Raw genomic sequence first — 16,911 nt, forward strand, 5'->3', positions numbered from 1 at the left:
TGCCCCAGCTGGTCTCGAACTCCTGAGCTCAAGCGATCAGCTTGTCTCAGGCTCCCAGAGTGCTGGGATTACAGGTGTGAGCCACCGCGTCCAGTCAAGAATTCTGTATCTGGTAAAAAAATATCCTTCAAAATCAAGGGAGAAACTAGGATATCCCTAAATAAACAAAAGCTGAAGGAATTCATTACCACTAGACCTACTCTGCAAGAAATGTTAAAGGGAGTCCTTCCTTCAGGTTGTAAGTAAACAACACTAGACAGTAACTCAAAGACATATAAAAATATAATTTTTCCTTTCAAGGTAAACACATAGACAAATATAAAAACCAGTATTATTATAATTTTGATTCATAACTCCCCTTATTATTTTACAGGACTTAAAATAGAAAAGCCTAAAAAACTATCAGTCTTTGCTAGTGGGTACACAATATATAAAGATGTAATTTGTGACAGCAATAACATAAAGAAGAGACGGAGCTGTAAAGGACATCTTTTGTATGCAATTAAAGTTATCAGTTTAAAATAGGTTGTTATAACATTAGGATGTTTTATGTAAGTCTCATGGTAACACAAAGGAAATATCTACAGAATATACACAAAAGGAAGTGAGAAGGGAACCAAACATGCCACCATAAAAAAATCAACTGAACTCGCTGGGCGCGGTGGCTCACGCCTGTCATCTCAGCACTTTGGGAGGCTGAGGCGGGCGGATCACAAGGTCAGGAGTTCGAGACCAGCCTGGCCAATATGGTGAAACCCTGTCTGTATTAAAAATACAAAAATTAGCTGGGCAGGCGTGGTGGCACGTGCCTGTAGTCCCAGCTACTTAGGGGGTTGAGGCAGAGGAATCGCTTGAGCCTGGGAGGCAGAGGTTGCAGTGAGCCGAGATCACGCCACTGCACTCCAGCCTGGGTGACAGAGCGAGACTCTGTCTCAAAAAAAAAAAAAAAAGAAAAACAAAATCAACTGAACTCTCAAAGAAACACAGTAAGGGTGTAAATGAGGGACAAAAAGAGCCTATAAGAGATACAGAAAACAACAAAATGTCAATAGTAAGTCCTTCCCCATCAGTAATTACTTTAAATGTAAGTGAATTTTAACTCCCAAATCAAGACAGATTGACAGAATGAATTTAAAAAAAAGAATCCATCTATATACTGTCTACAAGAGACTCACTTTAGATCTAAGTACACACAGGTTGACAAAGAAAGGACAGACAAAGATATCCCATGCAAATAGTAATGAAGAGAGTAGGGGTGGCTATACTAATATCAGACAAAATAGACTAAGTCAAAAATTGGTACAAAAGACAAAGAACATTACATATTTTAAAAAGGATCAATTCACCAATGAGATATAACAATTATAAACACACACACACACACACACACACAGCCCCGCCAAACATAAGAGCTCCTAAATATATGAACAAACACTGACAGAATTGAAGGGAGGAATAGATGGCTCTGTAACAGTAGGCTTCAATACCCCACTTTCAATAACTGATAGAAAAGCAAGAGACTAGATCAAAAAAGAAATAGAGGCTGGGCGCAGTGGCTCACACTTGTAATCTCAGTACTATGGGAGGCTGAGGTGGGTGAATTACTCGAGTCTAGGAGTTCAAGACCAGCCTGGGCGACATGGTAAAACACTCCCCATCTCTACTAAACATACAAAAAATTAGCCAGGCATAGTGGTGCATGCCTATAGTCCCAGCTACTTGAAAGGCTAAGGCAGGAGAATCACTTGAGCCTGGGAGGCAGAGGTTGCAGTGAGCCAAGATCACACCACTTCACTCCAGCCTGGGTGACAGCAGTGAAACCCTGTCTCAAAAAGAGGACTTGAACAACATGATAGGCCATTTGGACCTAACAGATATACAAAAAGCATACCACCCAACAATAAGCAAAATACACATATTCCTCAAGAGTATATGGAACATTCTCTGGGACAGGCTATTAGGCCACAAGTAAGTCTTAAAACATTTGAAAAGACTGAAATTATATAAAGTATCTTTCTAATCACAATGGAATAAAATTAGAAATCCATAGCAGAAAGAAAAACGTAGAATCCACAAATATGTAGAAATCAAATGGTACATTCTCAAACAACCAATGAGTCAAGGAAGAAGTCACAAGGGAAATAAGAAAATAACTTGAGACAAATGAAAATAAAAACACCAAAGCTTATGGGATGCAGCAAAAGCAATACTGAAAGAAATTTGTATCTACAAATGCTCAAATTTTAAGATCTCAAATCAACAGCCTAATTTTATACCTTAAAGAACAAGAAGAACAAACTAAACACAAAGCAAGCAAAAGGAAAGAAATAATAATTAGAGCAGAGATAAACGTAACAGAGAACACAAAAAAGAGAAAAAAAATCAAAGAAACCAAGAGTTGGTTCCTCAAAAGAATCAACAAAATTGACAAACTTTTAGCTAGGTGAAGAAAAAGAGAAGACTCAAATGGGGGGACATTATGACTCATTTTACAGAAACAAAAAGGATTATAAAACAGTACTATGAACAACTGTATGCCATCGAATTGGATAACCTAGACAAAACGGACAAATTAAATTCCTGGAAACACAACCTACCAACTCAGAATCATGAAAAAATAAAAATCTGAACAGATCTATAACTAGTAAGGAAACACCCAATGAACAAAAGTTCAGAACCAGATGGCCTTACTAGTGAGCTCTACCAAACATTTAAAAAAGAACAAATACCAGTCTTCCTCATACTTCAAAAAATTGAAGAGAAACACTTCCAAACTCCAAACTATGAAGTCAGTATTATCCTGATACCAAAACCAAAGGCACTAAAACTACAGACCAATATCCCTGATAAATATGTTGCAAAAATCCTCAACAAAATACTAGCAAAGAAAATTCAAGGGCACACTAAAAGAATTATACACCATGACCGTGAAGGATTTATTCCCAAAATGCAAGGATGGTTCAACGACAAATATAAATTGATCAATATAATACACCACATTAACAGAATGAAGAAAACAACTCATAATCATCTCAACTGATGCAGAAAAGGCATTTAACAAAATTCAACATCATTTCATGATTAAAAAAACACTCTACAAACAAGAAACAGAAGGAAACTCAACATAATAAATGTCATATATGAAAAGCCCACAGCTAAATCATACTCAATGGTGAAAGATTGAAAGCTTTTTATCAGAAACAAGACAAGAATGCCCACTTTTGCCAAGTCTGTTCAACATAGTACTGGAAATCTTAGCCCAAACAATTAGGCATAAAAAAGAAACTAAAAAGGCATCCAAACTGGAAAGAAATTAAATTATCTGTTCGCAGACAACATATTACATGTAGAAATGCCCGGAGTCCACAAAACACCCCCAAAGCCAAACAAAACTGTTAGAATAAACAAATTCAGAAAAGCTGTAGGATACAAAAATCAGTTGCATTTTTACATGTTAACAATGAACAATCCTAAAAGGAACTTAAAAAAACAATTCAATTTATGATAGCATCAAATAGAATAAAATACTTAGGAATATACCTAACCAAGGAGGTGAAAGACTTGTACACTAAAAACTACAGGCCATCATGGTGGCTCACATCTGTAATCCTAGCACTTTGGAGGCCAAGGCAGAGGGATCGCTTGAGGCCAGGAGTTGAAGAGCAGCCTGGGCAACATAGCAAGACCTCAACTCTACAAAAAAAATTATCCGGGCATGGTGGCACACACCTGTAGTCCTAGCTAGTTTGAAAGCTGAGGTGGGAAGATTGCTTGAAGCCAGGAATTTAAGACAAGCCTGGACAACAAAGGGAGAATCTGAATCAAAAAGAAGAATGAAAAGAAAGGAAAGAAAGAAAAAGAAAAGGAAAAAAGGAAAAGAAAACTACAAAACATTAAGGAAATTAAAGAAGACACCAATAAATGAAGATATTCCATGGTCATGATTCTAAGACTTAATATTGTTAAGAAGTCAATACTACCCAGAGCACCTCTACAGATTCAATGCAATTCCTAACAAAATACCAATAATGTTTACTGCATATATAGAAAAATCCATTTTAAAATTCATATGAAATCTCAAATAGCCAAAACAATCTTGAAAAGCAACAAAGTTGGACGACTCACATGTCCTGACTTCAGAATTTACTACAAAGCTACAGTAATCAAAACAGTGTCATAGTGGGGACAGACACAGCCAGTTCTATATTGCGACACACAGACCAATGGAAAAGAACAAAGTCCAGAAATCAACTCTTGCACATATGGTCAAATGATTTTTGACAAGACTGCCAAGACCATTCCGTGAGGAAAATAAGTTTTTTCAGTGAATGTTGCTGGGGAAACTTGATATCTATATGCAAATGGATAAAGTTGGAACCTTATTTTACACAATATACAAAAAATCAACTAGAAATGGATCAAAGACCTAAACATAAGAGCTAAAGTTACAAAATTATAGGGTAAAAGCGTCATAATATTGAATTTGGCAATAATTTTTTTGATATGAAACCAAAAACACAGGCAATAAAAGAAAAAAAGTGAGATACAGCAAAATTTAAATAATGTGTGCATCAAAGAACACAATCAACAGAGTGAAAAGGCAATCTAAAGAATGAAAGAGAATATTTGCAAATCATATAGCTGATAAAGCGTTAACACGAATACACAAAGCACTCCTACAACTCACACCAAACAACTCAATCTAAAACTGGGCAAATGACTTGAATAGACATTTCTCCAAAGAAGATATATAAGTGGTCAAAAAGCACATTAAAAGAGGCTCTACATCACTATCATTAGGGAAATGCAAACTAAAATCACAAGATACCACCTCATATCACTTAGGATGGCTACCAACAAAAATAAAAATAACAAGTGTTAGCAAGCATATGGAGAAATTGGAACTCTTGTGTACTATTAGTGGGAATATAAAATTGTGTAGCCGCTTATGGAAAGTGTATGTATGGCACTTTCTAAAAAAATTTAAAACGGAATTACCATATGATCTACCAATTCTACTTCTAGGTATATAACCAAAAGAATTGGAAAAAAAAAAAAGGGTTTTTTTTAATAGTCTCTAGAAGTGAAGAAAAAAAAGGTCTTGAACATATATTTGTACACCCATGATCACAGCAGCATTATTCACAATAGCCAAAGGTGGAGGCAACCCCAGTGTCCATTGAAAGACGAATGGACAAACAGAATGTGGTATATACACACACTGGAATATTATGCAACCTTAAAACGCAAGGAAATCTGGACACATGGACAAACCTTGAGGACATTATACCAAGTGAAATAAGACAGTCGCAAAAAGACAAATGTATGATTCCACTTACATGAGGTACCTAGAACAGACAACTCGTAAGAGACAGCAGAATGGTGGTTGCCAACAGCTTGGGGGAGGAAGAAAGGAGAGTTCTTTGATGCGTAGAGTTAAAATTTTGCAAGATGAAAAGATTTCTGAAGATGAATGGTGGTGATGGCTGTACATTGTGAACATACTCAATGCCACTGAGCAGTAAAACTGTTTAAGATAGTACATCTTAAAACCAGAAGAAGAGGAAGAAAAAAAGCCAAGCATGATAGTGCGTGCCTATAGTCCCAGCCACTTGGGAGGAGACTGAGGCAGGAGGATCGCTTGAGCCTGGGAATTCAAGGCTGCAGGGAGCTATGATCACACCACTGCACTTCAGCCTGGGCGACACAGCAAGAACCCATCTCTTAAGAAACAAACAAAACCCCCCACAACTCTCTCTTATAGCCAAGTTGTCAAAGTTAGTATCATGAATTCTGGGACAAAACTAAAGTCTATGTTCTTGGAAGAAGTATGCTTCAGTATTTGGGGCTCAAGGGGCAAGTTGTCCGCAAGTTACTCTGAGTCTGCAAAAACAGCTCTATGTATATACAAGATGATAGAGTCAATGACATGGCAAAAACGTTAACACTTGGTAAATACCAGTGAGTATACCGGAGTTTATTTACTATTTTTGCAACTATTGTAAATTGGAAATATCTTCAAAAGTTTTTCTGGCCAGCTAGGTTTGAGCTGCCACAAAACCAACACCAAGGATCACTTATATAGAAACTAATTTTTTCCTTCAAACACAGTACAGGAGAATCTCTTACCATTTTGAATTCCCCAGGTATGGATTAAAACTTTTTACTTGCCAACATCGTAGTTTTACCCTGTAATAGTGAAATTTTCAGGTAATTGGAGCTTACCCCATTAAATGACAAAATCGTATAACTTAAAAATCTTTGTTGTCTTTGTTTCAAATTTGTTTTTTAATGATCAGTGTAAGGCTTCACTAAATGCCTGTGCTTTTTCTTTCTCACGTGTTTTTTAGGGTATTTGTATAAAACATTGCAGAAAAGCTTAGGTTGTTGTCTCCATCTAGTGGTTAGCTATTACCTTTTAATGCCTTTACGCACCTGCTTTTTACAAAGCACTATATCCCACTGTGCTTCTGCGTTTGTTGGAAGTAAATAGTTTAAGAGTTTCTTGTGATCAGTGTTTTAGTATATAAACTTCATTATTTTAGCTATTCAAAGGTCTTTGTGGCCAAAAGTAGTTTTATGTGTTTCTGAAGATCAAGGTGCCAATCTGCATCAGAGTAGGATTTCTGTAATTAAAATAATCTAGTTGATAAAATGTTCTTGGGCCTCGTCATCTTGACCTTAAGAGACCTCTCATAATTAAGTCTATAGAGACTATTACCACAAATATAGAGCAACAAGAAACATAGCTACAAGCCATAATTTTTCTCTCTCCCCTAATTGCTCAACTGCTCTAAGCTTTTGGCATAGTGATTTTCAGTTATATCCATATTTCCTTGAAGACAGTAGTATTTCTTGATCATTTCTCTAAGTCCCCATCCCAGAGAAAAATGAAAATCAAAACAATTATCCCAAATAAGAGAAACACATTAATAAGGTTTTGTTGGTATTCCATTTCCACCCCAAGGTACTGCAATTCAATTCTGATACGACACACCTAGAGCTGGCATCAGACTCCACAGGTTTAAGGGGTCAGTCCTCCACAATACTGCCCCCACTTCAGATGCAAGCCACAAGTGAGGTACCCAGGCTACTGTCACTTCTGACCAGCTACAAATTTGGGGTTCACATAAACCTCTCAGGTTTAAGAACTTGCTGAAATGACTCACAGAACTCAGGAAAGCACTATGCTTCCCTAGAAAACACTATGATTAGTTTTACTATAGAAGATACAAATTAGGAGGGCCAGTCAAATGAAGGGATACATAGGGGAAGGTCTGGGAGGGAAGGCAGAGCTTCTGTGCCCCTGTCCTCATGGAGGGGAATCCTCTCCCTCCCAGCACACCAATGCCTTCACCAACCAAGAAGCGTCATTGAGCTGTGGGGTCCAGAGCTCTTCATCAGGTCCCATTTTGCAGGCATGGTTGATTAAATCAAACAGGTCACTGACTGCGTCTCAATCTCCTGGGTCCTGCTGGCCCAACCCTCTGTAGTAGCTGTTTCTGGTTACCAGCCTCTATCCTAAAGCCCACCACACAGTCACCTTGTTAGCATAACAGAGACACTCTATCACTCAGGAAACCACAAGGGTTTTAGACATTCCTTGTCAGCAACCAGGGGCAAAGGCCACACAAATTCCTCATTATACCACAATTAGGGAGGACTGAACCTCTAAGGGTCACAAACCCCTGTAATATCATAAGATTTTTCCCCACACAACGAGAAACAATCTTTGCCCCTATTAAGAATGCATCCTCTAAGAAATGAAGAGACAGCCCCCCAAAAACCAGAATGAAATTTTATTGTGTAAAGTTTATAGAAGTATGACTAGTATTCCTTTGTACAAAGTACACAACGGTTTTAAATATAACTGAGAGAAAGTGAGTCCTATGACAACATCTGATACACGCTGAACCATTTATAGACACACTAAAAATGTTTTAAAATATCTTCTTTCTCCGAAGAGTCCATTGCGCATTTCTTAGAGATGGGGACACATTCCAGGCAAGGTCACAATGGCATTTTGTTGCCCTCAATGCTGATTTTCACTGCATGTGCAGATCTGCTTTTTTTCCTTATATCTGTGAACTTTCTCATCTGTTTATCCAGTCGACTGATACCCTTCTTGGAGGTCGCCTGAAACTAAGAGTAAGAGAAAAATTAAAGAGCAAACTACTGAAATACATAAGTCTAGTTATGTCTTTCATCTTCTTATAACTGAGTTAGCAACCAGAAGAGCTCCTAGCTCTAGAATAACCAGAATGTGTGTTGATGACCTCAAGAACAACAAAGTACAGATGGTGTTAGAAACGCATATTAAACTCTCTCAGTGAAGAATAATTCTGTTGCCTGTGCTTTATTTTTAATTTTGCTGCAGTCCATGGAGGTCTCCTAGATGGGAGAAAGGGGGGGAAACTGAGACTATGATCCTCCCAATTCCATCATGTACATTACATTTTAACTGCATGCTTTTCCCTTTCGAAGACCAAACATGGAGCTAGCCGCTTGACATACACTTTCAAACAACGCTGGCATAAAAAAGAATGACCTAAAGCAAAGTCAGGTCAGCTGAGAAAAAGCCTTAAGCATAATAAATGAAGTTAGATGATTAGTGAAGTGAACCCCTAAGTGCAAGAGCTCTTGGGTTTTTAGACTTGGGGTGAATCCCTGCTCTGATTCAGTAACTTCTGTGACCCTGGGCAAAGCATACCCAGGGTAGGTACTCCTTCCAGAACTGCTGAGAGAAGGAAATGAGATAGTGACGTCAGATCCAAGCACAGAGGCTGAGCACATATAGTCAGTGCTCAAAATAATAGGAGCTATTACTATTTTACTACTTCACGAGCAACTAGACTTACATTAAGTATACTTGACATAAAAAGAATATTAAGTCTTTACCCACTTGCCCCTTATGTTTAAAGGTTTGGTTTAGGGGCTATTTTATATTTTGAAAATACTGTCTTGCAAAGATGTGGTCTCCAAGAAACTGCCATCTTTTAGAAATGCTAGAAAGGTTTGCTGACTCTGTTGTAAAACAATTTAGATGTTTAAGAATGATGAGTGCTTAAAAAGAGATGAGTTTCTCTAATTCTTCTCCCCATACATTTACTACTGAATCACCTCTGAAACTCAAGTCAAAAGAATGCTAAAATAAGGTAGGGCCTCGGAGACACTCTGGGGTCAGTACCAGCCTGGTGAGCTTCTTTGGTGGAATCTTATCCCACCTCTGGACCCAGCCTCAACCATGACATGAAGCCAGCTGAGCACTAGGCAAGGAACTCTTAAGTCATTCTTGACCAAGAGCCATGTTGACCTATCTTTCTAGGAATATCTCAATTCAAACATTATTCTGTATCGTCTCAATACTTGGCATGAGTACTCTGAGTAAGCGTAAAAAGTGTCAGATGAGAAAGAGCTATGCCACCATCACACTATCACCCAGATTTCCTGGACAGTCCCAAATATCTGACTTCCTTTTAGAGGATGTGCCGTGATCTTAGTACTTGTACTCGGTCCACATCGGAAGCTTTACCTGCTCAAATCTCTGCCAACTACACAATTCCCAGCAGCTTCACACATTAACTGGACTTCCCTTCGCCTACTCCCAGGACCCTCACTAACTATCTAAGCCCTGATGGATCTGTCTAGCCTCAGCATTCAGGGCACACACGGGCCAGTGGGTTACAAAATATATGACTGGTAGTTGCAAATGCCTAGTTACCCCAAGCTTGAAAAGACACACCATAGTACCTCATACACCGAGTTCAATGATCTTTCTCCTGATTCATCAAGGGAACACTACACTTCCTTAGAAATTAAGAGTGTGTGCTACACTGCTTTACCAGAGCCAGACCAAAAGCAGCTTCAATTATGGTACAACTGTGTGAAGACACAATGTGAAACCACTCAAGAATGCTCACTCAAATGGATTTTTACCATGGTAAGTAAAAAACAAACCCAACAAGGTATAAAAGAATACGATCACAATGCCACTTGAGAAAAAACAAAAAAAAAAAACACAAAAACCCAGTAATTGTCTATGCATACGTATGGAAAAAAAAAAAGAAATAATCTAAAATGTTAACATTAAGTTGTGGTGGGATTACAGATGGCATTAATTTTATTTATGCTTTCTGTATTTTTAAAAGTTCATGAAAAAATAGGCATTGCTTTTGTCATTTTACTGTTATTTTAAAAGTATTCCATGGAGTAAATGAATATATAAAAATTACAATGTAGCACAGGTTACTACATTATTTAGGAGTAAAAAATCAGAAATCATAAAGGAATGAATAAACACATTATATTTATGGCCAGGTGTGGTGGCTCCCGCCCGTAATCCCAGCACACTGGGAGGTCAAGGCCAGAGGATCGCTTGAGACCAGCCTGAGCAAGATGGTGAAACCATCTTTACAAAGAAAGAAAATACATAATAAAAAGCAAATTATATTCAGGATAGACCATTATGCAGCCATTAAAAATGATAAATCGACTAGGCGGTTTAATGAAGGAAAATAACCAAAATTATAATTTGGTCGTTTTCTCTCTCTCTGTGTGTGTGTGTGTGCGTGTGTGCGTGTGTGTCTGTGTATATGTGTGTGTGTGTGTGTGTGTGTGTATATATATATATATATTTTTTTTTTTTTTTCCTAAAGAGAGGGTCTCACTCTGTTGCCTAGGCTGGAGTGCAATGGCATGATTCTAGCTCACTGCAGCCTCAAACTCCTGGGCTCAAGTGATCCTCCCACCTCACCCTCTCAAGTAGCTAGGATTACAGATATATGCCACCACGCCTGGCTAATTTTTTAATTTTTGGGTAGAGATGGAGTCTTGCCATGTTGTCCAGGCTAATATTTAGTATAATTTTAATTAACATTATCAGTGGGAAAAAAGACAACAAATATGTCAAACTGCTTTTGAATGCTAGGACCATGAATAATTTTTCTCTTTGTACCTAAACATTTTCTATAATTATAAAAACTAAGTTCAAGGCACATCTGGAAATACATTTAAAAACTCAAATTGTTGGCTGGTCACAGTGGCTCACGCCTGTAATCCCAGCACTTTGGGAGGCCGAGGCAGGCAGATCACTAGGTCAGGAGATTGAGACCATCCTGGCTAACACAGTGAAACCCCATCTCTACTAAAAATATAAAAACAAAGTCAGCCAGCTGCAGTGGCGGGTGCCTGCCCTAGTCCCAGCTACTCGGGAGGCTGAGGCGGGAGAATGGTGTGAACCTGGGAGGCGGAGCTCGCAGTGAGCAGAGATTGCACCGCTGTGCTCCAGCCTGGGTTACAGAGTGAGACACCGTCTCAAAAACAAAAAAACACAAAACACTCTATTTATTTTTTAATTTATTTAAATAACTTTGAAAACAAAAACGATACTTAAGACAAAAAGTGTTTCACTGGAAAGCCATTTCCATTTTTCTTCCTGGACATGTCTTTTCTAATATTGCTCATTAGCGTTTACAATGTGGAAGCAAGTCCCGAGTGAATATGCAACCCTGCTCCACCTACAGGGAGGTGGGACCAGAACCAGAAACACCAGCACACAGGGACACAGCCCTGGAAACACAACCTCTGCTTTCAAAGCAGACTGGCCACTAAGAGTTTTTATTACATTTTCTTTGCCATATTGTAGTTCCCAATACTCAAAAATAAAAATGTTAAGAAAAATATGAAAGAGGGCTAAAAGGAGAGAAGAAACAATGAAAAAGGAGATGGCTCATGCCTGTAATCCCTTTGGGAGGCCGAGGCGGGTGGATCACAAGGTCAGGAGATCAAGACCATCCTGGCTAACAGGACGAAACCCCGTCTCTACTAAAAATACAAAAAATTAGCTGAGCATGGTGGCAGGAGCCTGTAGTCCCAGCTGATTGGGAGGCTGAGGCAGGAGAATGGTGTGAACCCAGGAGGCAGAGCTTGCAGTGAGCAGAGATCGTGCCACTGCACTCCTACCTGGGCGACAGAGCAAGACTCCGTCTCAAAAAAAAAAAAAAGGACAGAAGGGCAAAAAAGAAACGGGTGCAGGGGACATGGAGAGGTGGTCAGGGACACGGATATGGGCACAAGAAAGAGGAGGGAGAGAGAGAGGAGGAAGTTCTTGGCACAGAACTAGTCCTTCTCTACCCTCGATTTATTCTCAAGAAATAAGAATGTACGTTTTGTTTTGATAGTCACTTAATAGCAACATGAACTGGCAGGTAGGAGAGTGGAGTCAGTGGAAACAGCTGCCAAAGCAGGGTTGGTGGAGAAGAACAAGGGCAGGCAACACACACACAGTGTGTGTGCTCCACAACAAAGGTGCCATTAGTCTCAAAGCACAGCGGATCAGTGAGTTGGGCTTATGAACGTTCCAAAGTCTTTTTCACTTCTGACCACATTTTGAGTATGTGTTAATCAAATTCATCTCCTAAATATTTAGTATAAGGCTTTATGCAATGAGTCCTCAAATGCATGTTGCTGAGCCACTGACAGCAGGAAAACAAGCTACCTCCCACCAAGAAACCACTAACTAGTTTATATGCCCGTAACACATATCACTATAATTCTGGGTCCTAACAAAAACCTTTTTCATAAAAACGGGTACCAGTCAGGAAGACCCAAATGCATATTAGGGAAGTAATTATCTATTACTCTCTAGGATACTGATAAAGGAAGGGACTTCCATGTCAATTTCTAAATATTCAAGAGGCCTTGAATATCCCAAGGTGCCTGTTAGGGTCATTATTTCGAAACTAAAAGCAGACCTGGCCTCTTCTGATTAAGAAAGCACACACACACACACACTTTTCACTCTGACTGTTGACAATTCAAGCCCATGCACAGTACATGCTTCCTTGGGAATACCTCTCGTGTACACACTCTGGTGGGGCCAGGCCTATAGGGGCATCCTGTTGCCTTCAATGCTGAACTTGACAGCACGATGCACTTTGCTGAGTCGTTTCTGTTCTGCAAATCGCCTCTTATGCTTTTCCAATCGGCTTAGGCCCTTTTTAAGAATACCAGGCTAGAAGTAGTAGTTTGATTGGAGAATAAAAAGAGATTACTGAGAAACACTGAGCAGTATTTACAATGATAACAGAGTAAGTGTCTACCCTAATCATTTGCAATGGAATTGCTTAAACTGTTGAAGAGAAAGGGAGAGGTAGGTCTGCTGAAGCATGTAAGCTCTGTTTCTCATGGTTATTAAAAAAAAAATTCACTGTATCAGAATACTCCAGGGTTCAATTTCAAGCCTCGCTTGAAGTAAAGGGATTAAGAAGAAGAAACTTCCCTACCTGATAATGTTGAATTATGTCTAAAGAAAATTTCATCAGCAATAAACTTTAATCCTGGGTAATACTTTCCCTTTCTCTATTGTTCAATTTGTGGTTTGGCTAGATAAGTGACCAGAAAACAGTCCTCTCTGAATCAGACAAACCTCAAGAGCTACAACGTTTATTAACACATGAAGTAAAGAGTCAAACAGTAATCTGCAGGTGAGATCCACCTTGCCGATCCTCCGCTTGCTTACCCTGGATGACTCCATTTCCACATTCCATTTGGGCCTGACAACATAGTCCTTGTTTGAGGGCATTGGGACCCTTGCACGGGCACAGAATCCAGGATCTCCAGGTCTAAGAGCCCTGAAAAAGGGAACAGGAAGAGCATGCTTCTTATGTGGCCAGCCATAGTGGGGCACACAGGCCATTTCACACTCCTGTTCCTACATCCACCCATTGAGCTGCAATGTTCGAAACTCCTCTGCTCCCCACCAAAGGTCACCCAATCCACCCTCCTGCCGCCTCTCGGCTAGCCTGTCATCACACACACTCCAGCATGCATTCCTCGCTTCTCTTCCAAAGCCATCTTGCTCTGCATTTGCATGAATCCTTTTCTCAGCTTCAGATATACTCATGCCCCTCTGCCTTCCAAGGCTAGTCCCGCCAGCATGACTTGGAATCCCCTTTTCTCTTGTCTAGTGGAGTCACTTATGAGTTCACTTGTGAGATGAGGAATTGTGAAGAATTGAGGGGTCAAATGACCCTCCAAAACTCTCAGTAGGCCTATAAAGTAGTTTTTCAATATACAACTCATACAGCAATTTTTAATGTTTATTTTTGTAAAAATCTTTTGAAAGTAATTACAGATTCAAATGAAGTTGTAAAAATGATAGAGATCCGACGTCTCTCCCAAAAGCAACAACTTGCGAATCTACAGTACAGTATCACAACCAGGATACTGATGTTGATACAGTACACTAATCTTATTTACACTTCCCCAGTTTTATTTGCACTCATTTATGTGTATCTATTTAGTTCTATGCAAATCCGTGGGCAACCATGCTAGACTAAAATAAGATTACTAACCTTCCAAAGTAAAGCCTATCTATGGATGCCTGGGCATTCAAACCATTCAGCCTTTAGGTAACTAGTAAAGAGTGGATCTATGTGTGTCTGTTGGGGATGGGGAGAAAAGGGTAAAAAATTCTCAACCGTTTCTATTCTCTTGTACAGTTTATCCCATTTTTAACCTTAAACTTGAGTCTCGCTCTGTCGCCCAGGCTAGAGTGCAGTGGCTCAATCTCAGCTCACTGCGAGCTCCGCCTCCCGGGTTTGTGCCATTCTCCTGCCTCAGCCTACCAAGTAGCTGGGACTACAGGCGCCCGCCACCACGTCCAGCTAATTTTTTGTATTTTTAGTAGAGATGGGGTTTCTCCATGTTAGCCAGGATGGTCTCGATCTCCTGACCTCGTGATCTGCCCATCTCAGCCTCCCAAAGTGCTGGGATTACAGGCGTGAGCCACCGTGCCTGGCCAACCTTAAACTTTTATAACCTTCATATATATATGAACAGATTAATTGGCTTGCCAAGAAAATTCCCTGTAACTCTTACTTTCCTTCTGAAGCCATGGACTCATCAACTTCCTTCCTCAACAAACTTGCTTCCTCTGCCTCATCCCCTATTCTCCTCTTGCAATCCGGATGCTGCCTGACTACCAACACACCTGCACAAAGCCCTCTGCAGCACCTGCCACTGGCCCATGCTTTTGTCATTGCCACCTCCAGCTCAGCCTCATTCCCCTCCAGGCTCTGCTCCAATACATAGGACCACAGCTGCTCATTCACCTTCACTGGCTGCTCTGCCTGGCTATGCCCCCTTCCAAAATTGTTTAGTTCATTTCTTACTCTATACTCTCTTGACTGAACAATCTTTTCTATAGAGAGAACCATCAAATCTAGGTCTCTAGCCCAAACATCTCTTTACAAGTTCTAGACCCATAATATTTATAGGGCTATCTCATTAGGTATCTCACATTTAATATGCTCAAAAGAGAACTTGCCTGGTCCCTCAAATCTACTTCTCCCTCCATTTTGGTGAAAGGTAATAAACACTGTCTCAGCACTTACGTTAAAATTTTGGCTGAAGTCTTTAACTCTAGCCATCTTCTCTCCCACTAAGTCACCAACATATGACAGCTTTGCCTCTGCAATGTCTTCTCGCCCCTCTGTTCCCCCACTACCACCTCTGTTTAGCTGTATCACTGCCTCAGTCCCACTGCCCTCCAATCCATCCTACATGATGCCATTGGCATCAGCATCCTAAATCAAACCAAACCAGATGGCTTCACATCCAGCCTCAAAAACTTCCTGTGGAATCACAAGGCATGTGAAAATACCTCATCTTGATTCAAAGCCCTTCACTGGTCTATTATTTCCAACCTTATCTTCTACCACCTCAGGCCCCATACTACTGTCCAACCCCTTCAATCTACTTGCCATTCCAAACACAGACCTGGCACACTTACCCCATGGCTTTACCAAAGACCTCCCTTTGCCTATCATCCTTGTAAAGACTTATACTTTTGAGAGCATAGACTATTTTTAATTTGTTTTTATATTCTCAGAGCACAACAAGGAGTCTAGCACTTAGCAAACAGCAACAAAATCTTTATTGAATGAATTATTTTCTCAATTTTCCTTACATCCCCAGAGTATCTAATACAATGCTTTATAGATACTAAACGTTAAAATGAAAGTCACCTCCCGCAAATGAGAGCATAACATCATTTCATTTACTACTTTTCTTAAAGCAGCAAACGGAAATTCTCTATATAGTCTAGGAAGAAAAATTAACATTAAAACCTTACTTCTCCTCTCCTGTCAGCACCTTTTCCAGGTCTCTTCTGGGTGTCTGACCACCAGTGCTGAAAAAAAAGTAAACAAGGAGATACCAGGAATATTAGAACCTAATTAACTCAGAAAAAGAGCAAACTAAAAATCAAACTTAGACCATAACTATTAATAGCTCTTTTACAATGGATCAGGGAAAATAATTCCTAATCTTTAAAAAGTACTACTCATTTTAGTGTTCATTTGCATGACAGGTTTCCTTGTGGGTGAGCCGTAATTGCCACATTTGTAACTAATGACCCTGTCCTCCTGGATGCAACTGTACATCCACTATTATCAATACAGACTAAAACTATAACATTTTTTCTTCTAGGAACTCGGAAACGGGATCCAGAAAGTTGTTTTCTGCAAGTGGAGGAACAACACAAGCAATCAGTATCCTGAAACAGGCCCTGTTCCAACAAACTGACCCAGAAAGGTCTGGTTAGGAGGACAGGACCCTCACTATACACTATCACATTTAAACTAAAAGGATATTATGAATTATGTAGACATATCAAGCTGAGAGGAAAGGAAATCCTATCATCTTGCAGGCTTCCTAATGATCTTACTTAAAACTGAGTTACTGCAACAATTACATGTATTCCACTTACTCATACCTGTTCCCTCATACCTGTTCATTCTTCGTCGTTGAGGCATCTGTTCTAGATCCCTCTGCTCCCTTTCTTCTCTTGTCATTCCTTTGTAGTTTGAGGTAAGACCAAATATAGGCCTAGACCACTCATCTGTAGTA

The 16,911-nt window shown here is 39.6% G+C and overlaps 1 protein-coding gene across 11 annotated transcripts in view; it reads right to left on the reverse strand.

Moving 5' to 3' along the window:
* The window catches only part of IWS1 (interacts with SUPT6H, CTD assembly factor 1), a 93,679-nt gene that overhangs the window by 39,780 nt on the left and 36,988 nt on the right, over positions 1-16,911 (reverse strand). For 8 of the 11 annotated variants that reach the window (XR_004027234.1, XR_004027238.1, XR_004027237.1 and 5 more), the window contains exons 11-13: positions 16,792-16,903; positions 16,136-16,192; positions 13,520-13,631 (exon numbers count right to left, since the gene is read on the reverse strand). Coding sequence is in view for 2 of the 11 variants with exons in the window: in XM_003276107.4 (XP_003276155.1) it covers positions 8,011-8,142; positions 13,520-13,631; positions 16,136-16,192; positions 16,792-16,903 (413 nt within the window). In the remaining 9 variants the exon portion in view is untranslated. Of the gene's footprint in view, positions 1-7,782; positions 8,143-13,519; positions 13,632-16,135; positions 16,193-16,777; positions 16,904-16,911 lie in introns of those variants that run through there. The other 3 variants (XM_003276107.4, XM_030800936.1, XR_004027240.1) reach the window with 2 other exon arrangements.

Source organism: Nomascus leucogenys, chromosome 20 (genome assembly GCF_006542625.1).
Source record: "Nomascus leucogenys isolate Asia chromosome 20, Asia_NLE_v1, whole genome shotgun sequence".
Classification (NCBI taxonomy): domain Eukaryota; kingdom Metazoa; phylum Chordata; class Mammalia; order Primates; family Hylobatidae; genus Nomascus; species Nomascus leucogenys.